Raw genomic sequence first — 20,794 nt, forward strand, 5'->3', positions numbered from 1 at the left:
ATAATAACGAGAAATGTAATTTGATAAAAAATAACTACTAAATATGCTGTAACTAGAATGTGATAGCTTTTTTTTCTAGTAACATTGGGAAAAGAGATACTGACAGAATATTGTCTACATGCATTTCTGTTTAGAAAGGAAGTGAATTAAGAAGTGATTTAATATTTGATCTTTCATTGAAGTATTAATGTGATTTTATTGCTCTTTACTTTCTCCTTAAGCAGCATTCCATTTTGTGCAGCTTATATTTTTCCTCTGTGTGAAGACAGTGCTGTTCATTTATTTGAAAACTAAGTACCTTCCTTATCACATAACAGCACAGTCCTAAAACACAGAACAATATATGTAAATATTCTGTCTGAAGCCCCGAGATAAGAGCTACTTAAGTGTGAAACTTGAATGGACTCATTTGAACTAGACCTGTGATAACAGAATTAGTCAGCAGTTAGTAGTTTCTTCAAGTCAGCATGATGCTTCAGTGACATGGACTACAAGGTCCATAGTTTAAATTTGCTACCTTATCGAGTTAAAAGCACAACTTTGTGATTTTGTAATCCAATCCATTAAAGCAACTCCACCTGCATACGAAACTGGAAATCACAGTCTTCTGTTTGGTAGTTTTATTTTTTAATTCCACTTGTAAATGTGTTTTATTTAATTCGGGCTAGGGGCAAAAGACAAAGATGATATCTGTACTCTTACATTTTTATATGTTTGTGTATGTATGTATATTAGTGTATATATATATATATATGTTATTGATGAGTATAAGTACAGTGATACACTACAGATCTGAGAGTTTGTTCATTTTGCTTGGTTGATGTTTTATGCCCAGGTTATGAATGCCCCACTTCATTCTCCCTCAAACCCTGGCCACCACTGTTCCACATTATGGGAATTTGATTGAATGTGTTAGATACTATTTATAAGAAAAATCATATACCATGTGTCTGTTACCTGCTTATGTTTCTAATCAAAATGTTCCATAGTTTCACACATAATATAATTTTTCATTTTGAATGATTTAACTTATCATGTCATGTGCAATGTTTGTATTTACTATATCCATTCATCTTATATAATTTAGTTTTTTTCTGATTTTTGGCTATCATGCTGTAGTTAATGGAAGAGTCCTAACATCCCTTCTTCTTAATGGGATTTTCCTGAGTCCTATTCAGGATCCTACAAACCATTGCAAGTTAACCTGGAAGTTACATTTGTGTTGATGATAAGTCTCCATGCTGATGCTCGCTGCACTTGTTTTGCACCTTTCTCAATGTGGAAGTGAATTTTTACAAAATATCACCATCTACTACATGTTAAAAAATAATTTCTATCCTGACATGTATGAGTGATGTCATATAGTTGTTTTTAATTTTCATTCTCTAATAATTGATAACAATGAGCAGGTTTTGCCAATGTCCATTACCCTTCGTATGTCCTCTTTGGGAAAGTGTTAATCATTTTTGTATATTTCATTGGATATACTCATATAATATGAGATCCTTATATGTATTAGAGAATAACTCCTAATATCATATGAAATACAACTATTTTCTTTCTTTTTGTGAATTGCATTTTTCTCCCTTGTGATTTTTCTCTTTGCTATTCAGAAATATTTCAGTTTGGTTCGATCTGTGATGTTTACTTTTCTTTTTGTAAAGCAATAAGTGTCCATATGTAAAGCTTTTTGGACATCACCTCAGATATAGTAACAACTCTAATCAGCTTTATGTATTGACACACTCCAGGAGGACAGGATTTCTGTTTGATTTGTTATGACATTTTTCAAAGCCCAGGCCAAATCCGGGTACACAATTGATTCTTAGTGAATCTATATCAGCTTGACATTTTTTTTTCTTAAAATCATTTATAAATAGAGAACTCCATCAAATTTAAAAGTCTTTTAACAACAAAAGAGTTAAGAGATGCCTCTAAGATGGAGAGAAATTTTAGTGTAGTACTTATTCAGCAAGGAATTAATCTAGAACACACAGGAAGAATAGTAAGAGCAAAGGAAGACTAGAACGTGATCAAAGTGGACTTAATGCCTAGACGGAGGAATTGTAAGCAAGCCCAATTAATAATCACTAAGAGAAAATATGTATGTGCATGTCTCTCACTGAATCACCTTATTCTGTTGCTATCACTGACAAGGTCACTTAAACTCCTCAAGTGACTTTTAATACTTGCTATAATGTGAGCCCATTTATGTATTTGAGTACTGTAAGAATAATTATGTCCTAAGATGCGGCTTTGTGCCCCAGGGCTTTCCTTATCAAGGCAGAATATGCTCTAGGCAGGCCTCCTTAGAAACTAACTAATTTACTCCTTGATTAGAGAAAAACCCAGCGCTCTGGAGAATTATGAACAAACCACAATCAACATTCTATGAATTGAAGTTATGCAATTATACAGGATTCAAAATATAACACTGAAATAAATTAGTCCCAGGATAGGTAATCAAAGCTAGAACATCTTTATCAAACAAATATTTAAGTAATGTGAGAGCTGGTTTTGATACTCTCACAATTAAAAAATATAATAGCTAGCTGTAAGATCAACACTAGATAATCTTCAATTGTTCTATTTTCTCACTGATGTTATTCACTTAGAAAAGTTTTAATTCTTTCCTGACACTGACAAATCTTGGTATCTCATTGTAATTACCTACATACTAGTTCTCCAAAAAACATTATGATCCCTTTATTTGATTTCTGAGACATTACTTAGCTTAATTGTTTTATTTATAAACAGTAATCTTCAGTAATATAACTGAAAAATTCCTAAGTGTTAAAGATAAGACCTATTCATTTGTTGATCGAAATGTAAAAACTTATGTAGAAGCAATTCTTTGCCATGACTATTAGTAATATAATATATATGATTTATTTCAAGAATTGGTGAGTTTTTATAGTTGTTGTGTGTGTTTTCGTTGTTTTGTTTTGTTTGCTGTTTTATAAATAGCTCATGTTACCTGCTGGCTGATTTGTCTGTACACAAAACTTGGCTTCAAAATGGTAATCCCCTTCCTGCCTTAGCCTCAACAAGTGTTATGAATACCAGTGTGTGCTTCCACACCTGGCTCAGGTCTCTAATATTTTTTTATTCGTGAAAACATCATTAACCGCTTAATGCTTTGTTATATCCTCTTTCACGTGCTTGTGATACAAAAATAAATAAATAGCAAACAAACATATATTGCTCTTGTCACCTTGATGTCCTGTTCCTAATGATGTCACAGCGGTAGACTACACCAATCATTCTTGCTCCTCAAAAGGAGGAATTGAGCCAGTCACCTGGGTAGAACTGCAGATCATGATGAAGACTAGACGTTGATATTTAAGCATAATGAATTAGTTAATGGTTTGATTACTAAATGGGTAAGCCGTAAAAGTGAACTCCAGGCAACAGAAACAGTGAGTTCCTGCCCTGCTTGTGATAAATGTACCCTTGCGATATAGCCTTCTGCTAGTTCCAGTATCTCCTGTATACAACAACTTATTTTCATGCATCACCGATGCATGGAAATATTTAACTTGAGAATTCTTTCAGTGAGTGCTAGCTATCATAAGTTTTTTTATTCTCTTTTGAACTTGAATGAGGCCAGGTCTACCAAGAGCTTACCTGCTGAAAAGGACAGGAAGGGACTGTGAATCAACAGAGGAAGCTACATGTAATACTGAAATTTGTCTTTATAGTGCCTTTCCATATTTATAGAGACCTCTCAGGGCAATAGATGTTTCTAATGGGATAGATAATTGACTGTGGCCATTTTTACTTCAGTAAGTGTATTCAGGGAATGAGGAAATGATATAACAATATAAGGTCACATGAGACAAAGGGAGTTGTCTCCAAGGGCCTCATTATTCTATGTGTTGGGAAACTTTGGGTTGTTTTATTCATTGCCACATTACAGAACCTGATAATGTCCTATAAATGCCCTATAAAATTGTACTCAGTTAAATGAATAGGTCAGGTGTTTCACTAGAAAGAAGCAAGACATTTGAAGGCATACAATCGCTGATAACAGTAATACCAGCAAAAGATACAGTAAAACCACCCTCCAAATTAAAAATGAAATCTAGAGACTCCATTACTTGAGATTTGTGTTGTTATAAAACTGATCACTTTCTGAATCCTTTAATGCTATTTTCCATGAAGAAAAAAGGATTGTTTTCTTGAACATTTCCAGAAACCTCTGTCTTATGAATATGATGATAACGAAAACACATGTTGGTTTCAATATCTTTAGCAAAGGTTCATGCCTGCATTAAGTACTATTTACAGGGACTAGTTAGAATACTGTAATATCCTTGGACATCACTTCAACTACACTTCCTCAGTATATCTTCCTTCGCTATCCTGAGCGTCAACCCACGAGTGAATGATAATATTGAAGTAATAAAGTCATGTAAATGGGCAAGATCCCTTAGCGTTTTCAACTCCAAATAGATTCTTCCCTCTTTATTTTGTGAAGTGTTCATTTCTCCACACATGGCATGAAATACACATGGAGAATGAAATCTGCGTGAAGTGACTGAAAAGGCAGACATGTTTTCATCTCAACCACATAGGTCTTCTTTCAAGAAACCCATGGTTTCTAGGCATGTCTCTCCACATACAAGCTCACCTCAGATGGCCACATCTTCTTTATTTTCTCACCACTTTAAAAACATCAGGTTACAGAACAAAAAGGGGAAGTTAACAGACTACATATGTTAGTGTTTGCTACCTCATAATGTTTTCTCACACACCTATCTCATGATTGATAGCAGAGCTGACCTCTGTGTTCTTGTCTTTTATTTTAAGAATTAAGCTTTGGCAGGGGAAGGGGAGAAGAATTAAGCTTTGGATTGAATTGACTGAGATAAAGCTATTAAATATATTTAATATTAAATAGCTTAAATACAGATTTATCTTAAGATATTAAAGCTCTTGTTTTTAGACCTATGCTAGACCCTGAAATATAATCACAGAGTCATAACTGGCCCTTGTCCATAACAAGTTCATATTATTATGCATAATTTACTTTCATATGCCCCAAGTAACCTTTAAGAGACTACTTCCTGGATGTATGCACATACCTGTTGTTTCTTCTTTTTCATCTTCACTTCTTCAGAAGGTTCAACATCTATCCAATTGCTCCATCACTAACGCTTCTCTATATCCTTCCGCGTGTCCCTGCACTTGACCATCAAGAATGTCATGATCTCCTTCTTGACCAGCTTGTCTTTCTATCTGAATGGCTTTCCTAACCTTTCTATCAGTCTCCTGGAAGCTTAGAATGTAATTGAAAGCATCACATCAGAGTTACGTTAATTTACAGTGCCTGCTTTTAATTCCCCCATTGCTGTTTTGGCATCTTAGCCATAGCAAATGATTTGCAGCATTCCAGATTAAAGTCTACATAAACATTTTCATTTTATGGTAAAAGACTCAGAATGCCAAGAAATATTGATTATCGTGAACAGGAATTTACTCTCTTCCTTCCTCTTCTAAGTATGTCTTCTCTCCTGGGAAGAAACATTGGTGAAACCATCCCATAAACAATATGTGTGCATCATTCTTTCTTAGGAGAGGGAGGATAATTTTGGTTTTGTTAATACACCTTTCAATGTTGCCACATAGCAATAGTTGCTGCAGTTCGAAAATCATTTGTTCCTTCATGTCTCCCATCCACATATAATGCCTTATGCATCCTAACTGTGTACTTATCATGCACATTGGCTATAGAGTTTACAGTGTGAGATGTAACTAGCAAATGATTCTATCTCCCTCCTCACATGGGTTTGGATAGGATTGTATTTTCACTGTGGCATTAGATACATTACTTTCACTTTCTTTATTTGATCTTTATCTTTTTCCCTAAAGGATGCACTCACTGGCTTCTTGTCAAATCTGAACTGTAGATATCATGACTTTTGCTTTGTTGCCATTATTAAGGAAAATAAAGTTTCTCTGGGAACAGATACAGCAATGCTGAGACAGTAGACGATTAAGCCAGAGGACTACTAAGTGATGAAGGGACCAGCAGCATATGCAACGTGGATGTGCTAGACAATGAAATGATTAATGATGAATGGGACAGAATAGGATGCTATAAATTCATGCTAGTTAAAATTATATAATTGAAATCTAATGAACAAATTTAGTTATGGAGTTTTTCCTTTGATATTTTTTTAAATGTTGATAACCTTGGGAACCTAAAACCTCTAAAAGCAAAGCAACCAGAGTTCTTATTTGTAACACAATCCTAATTGATCTTATTAAATAAAAATCTGGAGTCAAATATTAGGGATTTAAAAGCTGAAAGATCAGAGAAGGAGATCAGCCAGTCACTGGAGTTCTTCCCTCCCTGAATGCTCAGACTCAATAGACAAGATCCCGTCTCTAAGGCTAATTAGTTTCTCTAGCTTTGCACTCTGATCTTCAGGTAAGCTTTATGTGTTAAAGCATAAACAAAATATCGCCACGCTAATTTACTTGCTAGTTAGCTTTTACTTTTAACCTCATACAGCCTTTTATTACTTGGAAAGGGAGTTTCTGGAGGAGTCATTTACATCAGATAGACCTGTAGGGTTGTCTGTGGGGATTATCTTGCTTGCTAGCTGGTATAGCAGCCTATTCTGAGTGACAAAAGTCCCTAGACAGGAGATCCTGCACAATAGGAAAGGGGTAGCCAAAAACAAAAGCACAAGAATCCATGCAAATATTCTCTCTTTGCTTTTGACCATGGATGACAAGTTTTATGATCCTTCCTTAACTTCTCCACAATAATGCACCAGAACCTGAAATTGTAAGACTAATAATCCCTTTCTTATTTGAATATTTTTGGGGGGGTCCAGGTGTTTATCACAGCAACAGAAATAAAACTGAAATAACTGTCCTTCTGTAGAAAATCTTTCTCTGGATATCATGAACCTGGGAAATTAAAGTCCAGTGATTCATAGATGCTGAAAAACCCTCCCAGTTACCATGATCATTAAGAGAGTTCTGAGGGGGCTGGAGAGATGACTCAGTGGTTAAGAGCATTGCCTGCTCTTCCAAAGGTCCTGAGTTCAATTCCCGGCAACCACATGGTAGCTCACAACCATCTGTAATGAGATCTGGTGCCCTCTTCTGGCCTGCAGGCATACACACAGACAGAATATTGTATACATAATAAATATATATATATATATATATATATATATAGAGAGAGAGAGAGAGAGAGAGAGAGAGAGAGAGAGAGAGAGAGAGAGTTCTGAGGGGCAAACTCTTGGTTGTGCAGGAAAGAGCCAGGTTTCCCACTCCAAAGCCTGATTATCACAGCATCTTTCCTGACATTTCTCCATTTCTAGTCTTCTCACCTTTATCAACACTCCTTGCAATTTTCACCCAAGAATGACTTCCAGGACCCACTTCCAGGGATTCAAATTAGGAAGCTATTAACAGGGATAACATTTCTATCAAGGAATTCTTTTTTTTTTTTTTTTTTTTTTTTTTTTTTTTTTTTGGTTTTTAGAGACAGGGTTTCTCTGTGGTTTTTTGGAGCCCGTCCTGGAACTAGCTCTTGTCAAGGAATTCTTACTTGTTCTTTTTTTCCTTCCTTGTCAGTTTTCTTGTAAATCAGTCCACTTATTAATTCTTGAATTACTTGTGTCCAAGGAAACACATTTTGCTCTTGAAATATGTGATAGATGAATGTAATAAGTAACAGCGTGTGATCTTCAAATTATAGCCCAGGGAGCAAACTAGGCTCTACTCTTACGATTAAATATCCCAGGTCCATGGAAGTGCAAAGTCTATGAGAATGTAGCTATGAGTCACACTGTGTTCTAGTTTCAGTTTTGAAAAGAATGCTTACGGTCATGCTTTCCTCCACTGATGGGTTGCAAAACAAACAATACACCCAAGACGGTATTTCTCTTCCTCACTCAAGCTACTTTAATCCAACAAAAACTAAATGGTTAAGATTTCATTCAACTCCCCTCCGTCTGCTACACCTTTTCTAGACTTCAATGACCACTGGTTGACTTTTTATTCTATTAAATCAATTCTTCACTTCCCCATCAGTGAGAATATACCTTATGCCTTTCTGTGTCAAGTTTCTTTTCTTTACAATAACTTCCACCTCCCACTTCTGTTATCATCTCAAAGAATAATTCCATGTTGTCCTGTTTGGTTTTTCTCTTGCTCTGCCTCCAATGTTGTGTTTATTAATTGCTTTAAAATGAGGCAAAGTAATCTGTCTCACATACTAAGAGGAAGAAATGAAATATATGGCCCTGGTTTATAAATGAGGGCATAGTTTATTTTGTTTGTTGGTTTGCCTGCTTTGAGATAAGGTTTACAGTAGTCCAGTCTTACCTCCAACTCTCTGTTTATCTGAAAATGACCTCAAATTCTTGGTTATCCTACTTCTACCACTGAAATGCTAGAATTACAAGTCTCTGTCTCCATGCCTAGCTACAGATGTGTGTTTTAGTGGTTACCTCATCAATACAGGTGGTAATTTATACCTCACACTCAGTTAGGTTCATGGTTTAATTCAGTGGGCTTTATCTGTCTTCGCTTCCTGGATATTCATATCCATACTGATATCACAGGAGAAACCTCATGATGCATGACCTCAAGGGCTGAAGGGCAGAATTACGTACAGGAAAGTGCTGAATAACAGCACATGCCTGCAAGATAAGCATAAAATATATCTGAGCTCTTACAGTCAAATGAAAACAAATTTTGAAATACAGTAAGTTTAATTCTCTAATAATAGTATTGTAAAATGAGATTGATACAGGCTCATGTATCTCAAAATGAATGACTTTTGATGTTTTGTGTGCTATGGTACAGGACCTTCAAAAATTCCAACAGATCTTAAAATACCCCTTCCACATGTCGTCAAAGCAATCATTGCTTATAGACATTTTGTCTTTTAGCACCCACACTATGTGTCAAGCTACAACTAAACCTATGAGATGGAAATTGAATGAATGACACTATAAAACACTTCTCAGTGAATCTTGTGTAGTAGGTATTAAAGTAAGGATGTCATATTTATACTCTCAGTCAAAAAATAGTTTTGTCCTCTGCTTTAACAATGCCAGAAAAGAGGCATTCGCAAGTGAAAGAACTTGCCCAAGTTCACAGTCAGGTCTCTGTGTAACTATCATGCCATACTCCAGAAAAGTCAACGGTAGGACTGAATTATGGTTGAAATGTTTCATTTGTAACTTGGGAAGTGCATGCGATGTGTGGAGAGCTAATGAAGTTTAGACTGAATGTGTACTGTTAAGATAAACACAGCCATGCCAAGGACCTCGGTGACAGATCCGTTGGGCGGAAAATCCTTTCCCAGGTCTGGCTCAGCAGAATCACAAAGCCTTTCCCTGGTCTAAGTATGGGTATTGATCAAGAAACCATTGTATGCAGAAACTATCAATCATAATTTTCTCTTCCTGGATGACAGTCTGGCTTTCTCTTCTTTCACGCTATGTGTAATAAACCCATTGGGGTTCCTGGCTGCCATCAGTACATCTCCATCAGAGCGCACAGCTCATTCAGTCCAACTCTTCTGTGTTTGTCTCCAGGTTCTTCATTCCTCATTGCTCTAGTTAGAGCCATCCCTAAAGCCATGCAGGCTTCAGCCACAAAAGTGACATGAAAGCATGAAGTAATGAAATACCAGCGCTAGGCATGGTTCAGCAAGGAAAAGCTCTTGCCACCCACCTGACCACCTGAGTTCAATCCTCAGGCACCACATGGTGAAAGGAGAGAAATAACCCCCTCAAGTTATCCTTTGGGCTTCTTATTGGTGCCTTTGTCCACACACGCTACACTGACCTACAAAATACAGATGTACACACACACACACACACACCATTACATATTAGCATGTGACTTTTGAAACTGAAGTCAGGTATAGTGATAATGCCTGAAATCCCAGACCTCAGGAGCAAAAGACTCCCAAAATGGCAAATTTAATGTCCATTTGGTTGCATAGTGAGATAGTTAATTCCTGGATTAAATAGTCAGGTCCTGTCAAACTGAAATAAATTATGAAAGGCAGAACTTCCTTCAGAATGTTTGTATACAACCCCTAATTAACAAACAACCCATTCTATCTAAATTCTTTAAAACATTGAGTTTCCTATATTAAATGATTTCTATGCTACGGTAAGCTACCCCTCATTTTAACATGATTCCATTTATGCTCTAAGAACCACATGCAATTCTTAAATAAGACATTATAATTGTAAAAGATAGTTCACTAAATGTTACATGCTAATGCACATATGTCAAAAGTTCCACCCTGTAATTTTCTCGAGATTTATTTAACAAATACATTTGAATAATATTAAGGCTACAAAACTGTTCGCCCTCCTATAAGCCTTCATATAAACAAATATTTTTTATTTAATGTGAATTCAGTGTTTCTGTGGTCCTAATATACCTTAGTAAACTTTGACTTGGTTACTTTTAGCTTAACTTAAATTCATGTATAACACATTAAACATTGTTAGTATTATATATTAGGATTTATATAATAATTTTATTATAACTAAACATTATAGGTTTGTGCTATTTAAGTATTCATTTTGCCTCTTGACAGTAATACATTAATAATTAAGTACAATGCATATTTTAGAAGATTTAATTAGTGACATCTTCCATTCATTAGTTTAATATTTAATAATTCTTTGATACATTTTGTTTTCTCCCCTACTGTGGTGAGTTTTGCATATCACCTTTACCATATGTATTTCCTAGCATCTTTTTAATAATAAATCTTTATACTTTAATGTCAGAACATCAGAGGAGCTGATGTTGTGACATTTTGAAAATTCCCGTGCTATTTTAATGATGTTAGAAGAACCAGGAGACAACAAGGATGTTTGAAAATGCCATATAGACTCCCTGTTTCTCTCATGAATATTTAGTATGGAATTATTGCCCTATTTTTGCTTTCTTTTTCTTTTCTTTTGTTTCTTTTTGTTATTTTTGTTTGGTTTTGTTTGTTTTTTTGAGTCAGGGTTTCTTTGTAACTTTGGAGCCTGTCCTAGAACTAGCTCTTGTAGACCTACCTGGCCTTGAACTCACAGAGATCTGCCTGCTTCTGCCTCCGAAGCGCTGAGACTAAAGATGTGCACCACCACTGCTCAGCTTGTTTTCTTTTATTTGACTAAACCTACAAGTTAACAAGTTTTAATTCTAAACTGCATTTCTAAACTGAGCTTAATAATTTTTTAAATAACATTGAACAATTTAAGTATCTCTATATAAATATATATGTATAAATTACATATGATATAGGTTTCATTTTGTCATAAAATATTTCTGAACATATGAAATTGAACATCAATAAAATATATGTTCCCTACTTCTATTTATGAAAGCGTTTTGTATACTTATTCTGTACTGTAAGTAGAATATACCCTGTCTGAATGTCATATTTTATGTTCTATATATAGCTTCTAATTTCACTGTTTGGTGAAAAGGTGATTGTTTTGTAATTTAGTGAGAGTTTATCTTTCTACTTTTAACCTAGAAAATCAGAAGACTTATTTTTTACTGTGAGAATTTTAAGATTTAACCATAAAAGAAGTAGCCTCGGGATTTCTGCTGGGACATTTGTGGCTGTTTCTTTCTCAATGTTAAACCTTTGCTTGTGAGAACTTGCTACCTAAACCGTCCTGACTCAGGGCACCACCTTAGGCACATATTTTGACTCCATATGAACACAGACTTGAATTGGCACCCGAAGAAGTGCAGTCAGGGCTTGCTGTGTGTAAAGACTGTGAGGATTTATGCTCTCTATCGCTTGCTTAAATTCAGGTTGAAAAATCAATCATCCCATTCCTGATTAATCCCAAAGTGAAAAAAATCAGCCATCTATGCCATGAAAACACAAGGACTGAACAACTACAAATGATAGAGAGAAAAAGTAGCTTGTCGCTGAGGAGAAATGGATGCTGCGCTTGGCAACTTCCATCACTTTTGTTTTCCTCCTGATAGAGCAATAATTCTGGGAAATGAATATTTGCATATTCTTGTGTGACCTTTCCAAGGGGTGGCCTGAACCAATTAGAGCATTGACAACAGCTCATAGAAGTTATTCAAGTCTAGCTAAGAAACCATGAATTTTCTGGAGTGCCTGAAGGGGGCACAGGTGACGTGAAAACAGCTACGCTCCTGAGAGCCACACCCAGGGTTGGGGGTCACGAGTAAAGGCTGACTTCATGGAACCTTGTGCGCAGATTCCAGGCAGTGAAAATAAAGAGTGTCCTCTCCTACCAGAGACTGGAGAGGAACCTTGTGAAGCTTCTGGAGAAGCTCCAAAATTCTTAGGAGTTTCATGAGTTTTCTGAACCTGATGGGTTTGATTAATAATATCCTAAGTCTGGAGATTTTTCATGAGGTAATATTTCAATTCTGAGGGAGTAGCTTCAAAATATCACATCAAGTGCAAAACATTTCATGATGTTCCGTACATTTATACTGCCTAAGCGAGGTACAGAAGTATTAAACCCGGCTCGAGTTTGAGTAGTACCTTGTATTTTTAATAAAAAAAAAAAAAAAAGAACAAAGTTTAATTTTAACTGTTCAGACATTTAAGTATATATAGCCCTGTTGTTGACTCCCAGTTGCAGCATCTCTCACTAAATGTATGCATGTCTTCTGTTTGTGTCTTTTAGCATCCCCGTCAATTAAGCTTTTGGTGGATGATCCTATAGTTGTAAATCCTGGAGAGGCCATAACATTAGTGTGTGTTACGACAGGAGGAGAGCCCACGCCCTCTCTCACCTGGGTCAGATCCTTTGGGACTCTACCTGAAAAGATTGTTTTGAATGGAGGGACGCTTACCATACCTGCCATCACCTCAGATGATGCTGGTACTTATAGCTGCATTGCCAATAATAATGTGGGAAATCCTGCAAAAAAATCCACCAACATCATTGTGAGAGGTAAGTTGGTCTGAAGAGAAAATAAATATTTCCATGTTTAATTTAAAAGTATTTTCTCAGATATTGACTTTGTATGCCAGTTATTGAGAAAATGTTTACAAAAATTGGATAATATGTAATCATATCTAGAATCTGAAAAATCTTAAATCCTAATGAAACCTTATTTGCATGAAAGAAATTTACAACATACTTACAGTGACGTGTTGACTTGTACTTATATAAGTAAAACATAATTATATATGTTATAGAGCATATGTCAGTTTAGACATTTAATAATTTTGTTAACTTTATGATTTATCAATATTTACAGAACCTCATTTATGTGAAGGCTTTACATTTTGATATATAGAGAGTTATATGTGTTCTTACACTTAAAAGATTCTACTTACATATACTGAATATAAAATAAATATAAAATATAAAATACAATGATAATTGCATGATGTGGTTTGGAAAGTATAAAAGTAGATATAAAAATATCAAGTTCTTTTCCATTGAGTTCATTAGTAAATATATAAAGACATTCATACTCATTTGAGTAAGGTGTCAAAAGACCTCATTGAAACAAAGACTTGAAAAAGTCAAAAAAAAAAAAAAAGAAAAGCTTATTTGAGGGACTAGAGAAAAATATGTATGAGCTCATAAATTGGCAGCAACAGGGAGATTGCTGTGATGGCTACCAGCTAATCTGTTGATGGTGTATATAGCCCCACTATTGGAAGAGATGAAGGAGTTAAGAAGAACTTCAAAGAGAAGTTATGTTCTTTGTGTCGTAGTCACTTAACATGGGAGTGGATAGGGATGGAGATGAACAATGAGACATCACAGGAGCAAGGAGAGGTCCTTTGCACACAACAGATTATTCTGTGAGTGAAGCCTAATTAGCTCCATTGTCATTAATGTGTGGTATTTTTGCGGATTGTTTTAGTGATTTTAGTGATCCCAATTCATCATGTCAATGTACAAAGTGATAGAAAGACACTCCTTGACAAAATTATACTTTTAAGAAAATGTAAATTACTATAGTGTAAACAAAAAACACTGTGGTTTTTGGCCTCCGCTGTAGAATTGTTAGCCATAGTATATATAGTCTGTAACTGTGAGGGGTTAAACCCATTACTTCATGCATCATGATAAAATGAAATAGTACTGATAAAACTACCATAATGCATCTTCAGGGGATTAAAATGGCTAGACCCAATAATCCTGAGTTGGTTATTAGAACTATCAAAGTGAGATTCTTTTTTTTTTAAATTTAAATAACATTTTTCCCATTTATTTTACATACCACACAGTTTCCCCACCCACCACCCACCTATCCTCCTGTCCTCTCCTTTTTTTTCCTCTAGGGTTTGTCATATTGAGCAGCCAGAATCTATCATCCATCATACACCAAGTGTTTAAAAATGAAAGAAATGGGAGCAGAGGGGGGCGGCGTATGCCGTCAACAGCATTTATTTTCTGTCTGTTTGTTTGTGTTTGTTTTTAAAAGGCCTATATTGTCAAGGAGATGTAAAATAGTCTGTCAAATCATGCTGTCAGATTGACATGAAAACATTGTAACACTTAGCCTGAAGTGTCACAGATCCAATAGTGAATACCTTATTATATTGTTTTATCAAAGAAACAAGTTCACTTGAGAAAAAGTGATGAGTTCAATCTAGTTTACAGAGTACAGTCATTTATAACACTGAATCCACGGGCAGACAAAACGTCATTGTTTTTCAGGCATCCTCAAGGAAAGAGGAAATTTGCAGCAATGCACCCTACCCATTTCTTGCCTCTCCTTGTCATCATTACAAAGGAAATCTCCCAACTCTTACCTAAGTAACATGAACTAAGTAAAGCCTTAACAATTATTTATCTGATACACAATTTCTTTGTTCTTATTTAACTTTTCTGGAATGTATATTTGCATTATCATACTATCTTACCAGTGGGACTTCTCAGTACTGATGACATTCAAATAATCAGCAAATTGAGGTTGTATGTAATCTTACTGTTTATAATAATAGTCTAATGGACACTATGTTAATCTGGAGAGAATACTATACTAATTCCAGGAATCTGTCTTCTATCCAATGGCAAGAAAGTAAGCTTAAAGAAAAAGATTTTCTCTTTCTATTGTTTTTAATAAGTTATTCTTTAGACTTTTGAATGTGTATAACTCCATAGGGTCTCAGTTTCCCTGTATCATAGAAGAGGCAAAGTACAGAATTCTTACCTCCTCTTGTGATTGTCTCTCACTAACTGGGAATCTGTAGGGATATCAAGGATATATTGTTCTTAAAACCAGCATTTCAACCTGTGAGTGTCTACACACAGAAGAGTATATAGAGTTCAAAGAGGAACAAAACTTCAGACACATTTCTGAATTCTAGGTTTAATCTTTTTAGTTTTTATTTAAATTATTTCATAGAGAATATTTTGATTATATTTATCCCCTTATCCAACTCTTCCCACTTCCTCCCCACCTTCCAATTGATCCAACTTCATGACTTCCATCACAAAAAATAAAATAAAAACACCAAAACCAATAAGACAAAATAAAAATGCTAACAAGCAAAACTTAAAAACAAATGCCTACAACTCCAAAATTAATTAATTAGTTAATTAATTAATATTGAGTTTATTTTGTGCTGGCCAACTACTTCTGAACATGGGGATGCGCTGGAGTATAGTCTAAACACTCAGTGACACTCTCTTGTTTCCTTTTGCCAGGAAGTATCAATTGCACATATTTTCTTGGTTAAACATAGAACTCCTTGTCCACTTCTGCCTATCCATATTGGGACCCATCTGTCTTAAACTTGTGTAGTCCCTATGAGTGCTGCCACAGTTTCTGAGACTGTATATGCACATCAGCCCTGTTGTGTCTGGAGGACACTGTTTCCTTGGCTCTTAGAATCTTCTGCTCCCTTTTCTACATAGATCAGTGAGGTTTGAGCACAGGGTATTGATGAAGACATTGTATGTAGAATTGAGTGTTCCAACATCTTTTATTCTTTACACATTGCCCAATTGTGGGTCCTGTGTTAATTTTCATTTACTACAGGAAGAAGCTTCAATGAGAAGCACTGGAACAAAGCTCTTACTTATAGATATAGCATGTCCTTAGGAAACATTTTGTTGCTATATTCCTTTAGCAGACTAGTAGTTTTAGGTTTTTCCCTATGCTCATAATCTAGTCTCAGGTTCTTGTCCTCTTTCTCAGTGCCAGGGACAGGTATATGTTCCATCTCATGAAATGTACTTTAAATCCAATAAATAAGTGTTGGACTACTCCCATAAAATTCATGTCACCGTTGCTCTAGCATTTCAGCTAAAATCAGGAACAAGACATTTTCTTAAAAGTGAAAATGTTTCAAAGTAAAATATATGTGTGATTTATATATATTGTTTTCTGTATGCAATGTCTCATTCCATAAATATAGCCAGCTCAAACTGAAAATGAATCTTATGGTTTACAATCTGAATAGAACATTTATGACTAAGGCAGAAATGCTTCTCAAATGATCCTTAAAAAGTTTACAGTGATTGAGGCATATTTTCCTAAGTCAAGCAAGAAGCAGTTGCCTGATAAGTGTGAACAGAAAATTATGTTGATTCCTAATCTTATCCTGGGTGGCTGAGCTCAGTGCATTCTATACTCCTACTAGATAATGTGTTATTTCCATCTGAAGTTTTTTGTTGTGATTTGCTAGTTTTAGAAATTTCCACACTTCTGTCATGATTAAGACACTATTGAACAAGCATGGAAATAATATATTCAAGATATTCTCAGCATATTTTACTGTATTGTGGGATGTTTAAATTGCTACAGTACTTTCAAATCATAAATGTATATAGGATCCAAAATAGAATCAAACTCTAGCTGTGTTTCCTTGGATGCAGTTCAGGTCCATTTGGGGCCGGAAACTGGCAGTGAGAAAGAAGATGAAGTATGGGTAACTTTTCTTCTTTCCCTTTGTCAGTTCTCCGCTCCTCTCTCCACCACCACTTTCCCATACCTTCCTAATAGAGACTACCCTTACAAAAAGCTTTTCCTTTGTTCCCATGCAGCCTTAGTGGTCTCAAGAGATACTTTTCTCAATCACATAAACATCTGTGTACACTGAGAACTGTTAAGTTTGTTGTGGGTGTGAAAGGAGGAAAGAGGATGAAGAAAGAAGGGCTAGCAAGGGGTAAAGGAGAGGTGTAAAAGTGACCCAAAGTATTATAAGTATGTACTGTGTGTAATAATTTGTCCAATTAATACATGACAATAAAATTCAAAGAAAACTGTGTACTCTGATGAGACTCTTTAAAGAAACCATTAATATGCAACATTCTTGAACATTCCATTATTTCAAAGGATTCCTTCTCTTTCTTTCTTTCTTAGCAGCATCCAAATAAACGTGGCACTACATGAAATCATTTTTTGGGACATGCACTAAAAATATAATCAAAGCATTTAATATTAATTCTGTAAGACCATGTAAGTCTCTGTGTGATATCTCCATCCACTGAGTATTAGAGTCATGAAGGTATGATTCCTTCTAAGGTTTGTTTTTTGAGCAGCCAGTCTATCACCAGACCTCACCTAAACATAGTTTTCAATATCAAACGAGTCAAGCACAGTGGAGAACAATTTTTCCCAAACCCAGAGACTAGAGAGATCTTTCACAGGACAACTTGAACTTTGCAAAAGCTTACATATCAGTAGTTCTTATTGTCCTATCTTTAATTATATCTATTGTCTGACATTCTTCTATTTTTTATCACATATTCAATCTATAAACTAAAGAATGAGGTATTTTCTATGTCTTTTAATAAGTTGATAAAACACTTTTTTTGTAGAATTTTCTGGATTTCAATCTTTGGTAAAATGAGTCAGGAATATTCTATTATTTAGACTAATGATAATATTAAAAATGATGAAATTGACAGTGAGTTTGTATTCTTGAATGTGACCTACAAAATCTCTCCTTGCCTCTATCATTATAAAATTATATGACCATATCTTCCCACATTTGATACCATCTGATACAATCGTTGTTCTTTTCATTAGCATATCTCCCTTGGTTTGCTAAACTAATCTTCACACTAATCATCCCCTAGACACTTTACCACAAAATCTGGCAAGATAGACTATACTGAGTCAATTGGTTTATGTGTTATTTAAGAAAGAAGAGAAAAATAATAACTTAGGGCTATGATCTTGAGTAGAAATTTTGTTCTAATTTATTTTCAAAAGGTTCATTGTCATGAAAGGATCAGTCACTGGTTTGACACTTTTAGGAGTTGAACAAACCTAAGAATGGAGCAGACTGGAAAGTCTTTAGATAATTGCTGGTTCTCATGATGTAATCCTCAGATAACTCACTTGATAGTACTGACTAGATTGTATTTATAAAAGGAATATTTTAATCAGCTCTGATTAAAAAAAAAAGAAAAAAAAAACCTTCAGCAAAGGAAACCTTAAAGGAAAAATTTTATTCTGATTGACAGCTTTAGAGGATCTATGACCACTTGACTCTCCTCTCTGTGGGCCTCTAATTAACATAACCTCAGGGCAGAAGCATACATGGAGCCATATCCTGGATGGCAGATGACAGAACTAAAGCTAAAGCAACCCTTTTAAGGCTATAACCCCAATGACTCACCATGCTAGCTATTTCTGTCTCCTAGGTTCGCATCTCCTAACAGCTCATCAAAGCACGATCCCATCAATGGATTCATTCATTGACAGGTTTAGAGTCTTCATGATCGAAGCACTTCTCCAAAGCAGCTAAGTCTCTGTAAAGCACATAACATTTGGAAGGAATTGTCAATATAAATCAAGACTAAGATAGCAGCAAATGCTGTAGATGCCCTTTGATGGACAAAGTATCAAATAATTTACAGACAGGCTTTAATGCTACAACTGAATTCAGGGTGCTCCGTAAGCTATACGCTTCAAAACATCGTGTTCCCTGGATTCCTCGATACTCACATTATGCCTACCTTTCTTCCTAATCTCTTAATCTTCTATGAATCCATTTCCTGAATCTTTGTAAAGTAGTAATGTAAAAACATTTTCCCCTTTCAATTTCAAAATTGTTTCAACATTTTTGTTGATCATAATCTATTTTGGTGACATGATTATATGATTTCAATATTGAGTTACAATTCACCTTTTCAGAGAAAGTCAATATGTACTCACTGAGGACTGAATATACACTTCACTAGTTGCATAGAAATATAATGTAACATCAGAGAACATCATAAACCCCATTTTTAAAATTTAATTTAATACAATTATCTATTTTATAAGAATAAAATGAAATGAAATTTAAACAAATGTTAATATTCTTAATTCCAGTTTATATGCATGGATGAACTGACTTCAAAATTTTAATTTTATTTTTAAACTTATTTATCATGAAGCAATAATTGAAAGATGCATTAACACAGTAAACATTTCAAAATATTCCTCTTTATAGTTATTGGTGGGAAAACTTATCATTATAAATTTCTATGGCTAAAACTATTAGCTTTAAAATCCACCAGTTCTAAGTAATAACAACCACCTCTACCGGTTATGTATCTGCTATGTACCAGATAGAATACATGTACTAAAGGCATTAACATTTTTGGGTTATGGGCTGATGAATTGACTCTTGGTGTTTTTGCAGAGCACATGAATCCACGTCCCAGCATACAGGACAAGTGATTCAAAACCAATTGTAAATCCAGCTCCAAAGGATCTGATATCCTGTTCTGGCCTCCGCAGACATCTGCACATGTCTGCACACATGCACACACACAATTTTCAAAAAAATATGAGATTATGAGATAGAATTATTAATATTTTAAAGAAAGTAAAATTTAGCACAGATCTATTAAGCAGTTTCTCAAAGCAGGCTTCATTTCAGCAATAAAACCAAAAATCATAACCAGGCTTTGGACCACTGACATAACAAAGGTAACTTTCAAAATTTAGCCAGATTTTCACCGATAATTTACTTTCTCTAAAATATTTGAAATGAGTGAAGTCAATCTCTCTCTGTCTCCTCTCTCTGTGTCTCTCTCTGTTTCTCTCTCTGTTTCTCTCTCTGTTTCTCTCTCTGTTTCTCTCTCTGTTTCTCTCTCTCTCTCTCTCTCTCTCTCTCTCTCTCTCTCTCTCTCTCTCTCTCTCTCTCTCTTTCTCTCTCTCTCCTGCCCTCTCTATGTGTTTCACTCCAGGAGTCTCCAAGCCATTTCGGGGCTCTCCTCTACTTTTGTAGAAGAAGTAGCCCTTGGAGGCATATTAGCAACAAGTTTAGTTTAGGAACATATTCTCTTTTTACTTACTAAAACAACAAACTACAGTAATGTTTCAAAGGGAGATACCTTTGGAATATACAACCACTTTAAATGGGAGCATGTTTGGGATTTTGCTTTTGTTTGCTTTGTTACTGTGGTTTCAGGGGTTTGTCGTTCATATTCTTTCTTCAATAACCCCAAACATTTTATTGACTTTTTCAGTGCTAACATGAAATACACAGATTATTATTTTCTTAACAAGAATACATTGTGAGGGACTTGGCATTACAATGTTTTTTTTCTGGCTATGTTGCGAGTTATTGCACAAAAATAATTAATAATTTCTTATAATTGAATCAGTGGGATCACATAGAGAAAGATACAAAAAGTATTTGTACACTTAAAATGTTAAGTATAAACACAAAAGAAAATGAGCAACTCTAAATATTCATTAATTATGTAAGGACGATGACCAACTCTTGACCAAAATGTTAGTACGCATTAGCTGGAAATTTGTCAGATAGAATTGAACATATTTTATGCTTAATAAAATTTTAATGGCAATTATTTCTAATATTTTA

The 20,794-nt window shown here is 35.0% G+C and overlaps 1 protein-coding gene across 1 annotated transcript in view; it reads left to right on the top strand.

Moving 5' to 3' along the window:
• The window catches only part of Mdga2 (MAM domain containing glycosylphosphatidylinositol anchor 2), a 713,503-nt gene that overhangs the window by 487,569 nt on the left and 205,140 nt on the right, over window positions 1-20,794 (top strand). The window contains exon 6 of the mRNA XM_057782716.1: window positions 12,678-12,947. Within this exon, the coding sequence (XP_057638699.1) occupies window positions 12,678-12,947 (270 nt within the window). The remainder of the gene's footprint in view (window positions 1-12,677; window positions 12,948-20,794) is intronic.

Source organism: Chionomys nivalis, chromosome 10 (genome assembly GCF_950005125.1).
Source record: "Chionomys nivalis chromosome 10, mChiNiv1.1, whole genome shotgun sequence".
In the NCBI taxonomy this organism is placed as follows: Eukaryota; Metazoa; Chordata; class Mammalia; order Rodentia; family Cricetidae; genus Chionomys; species Chionomys nivalis.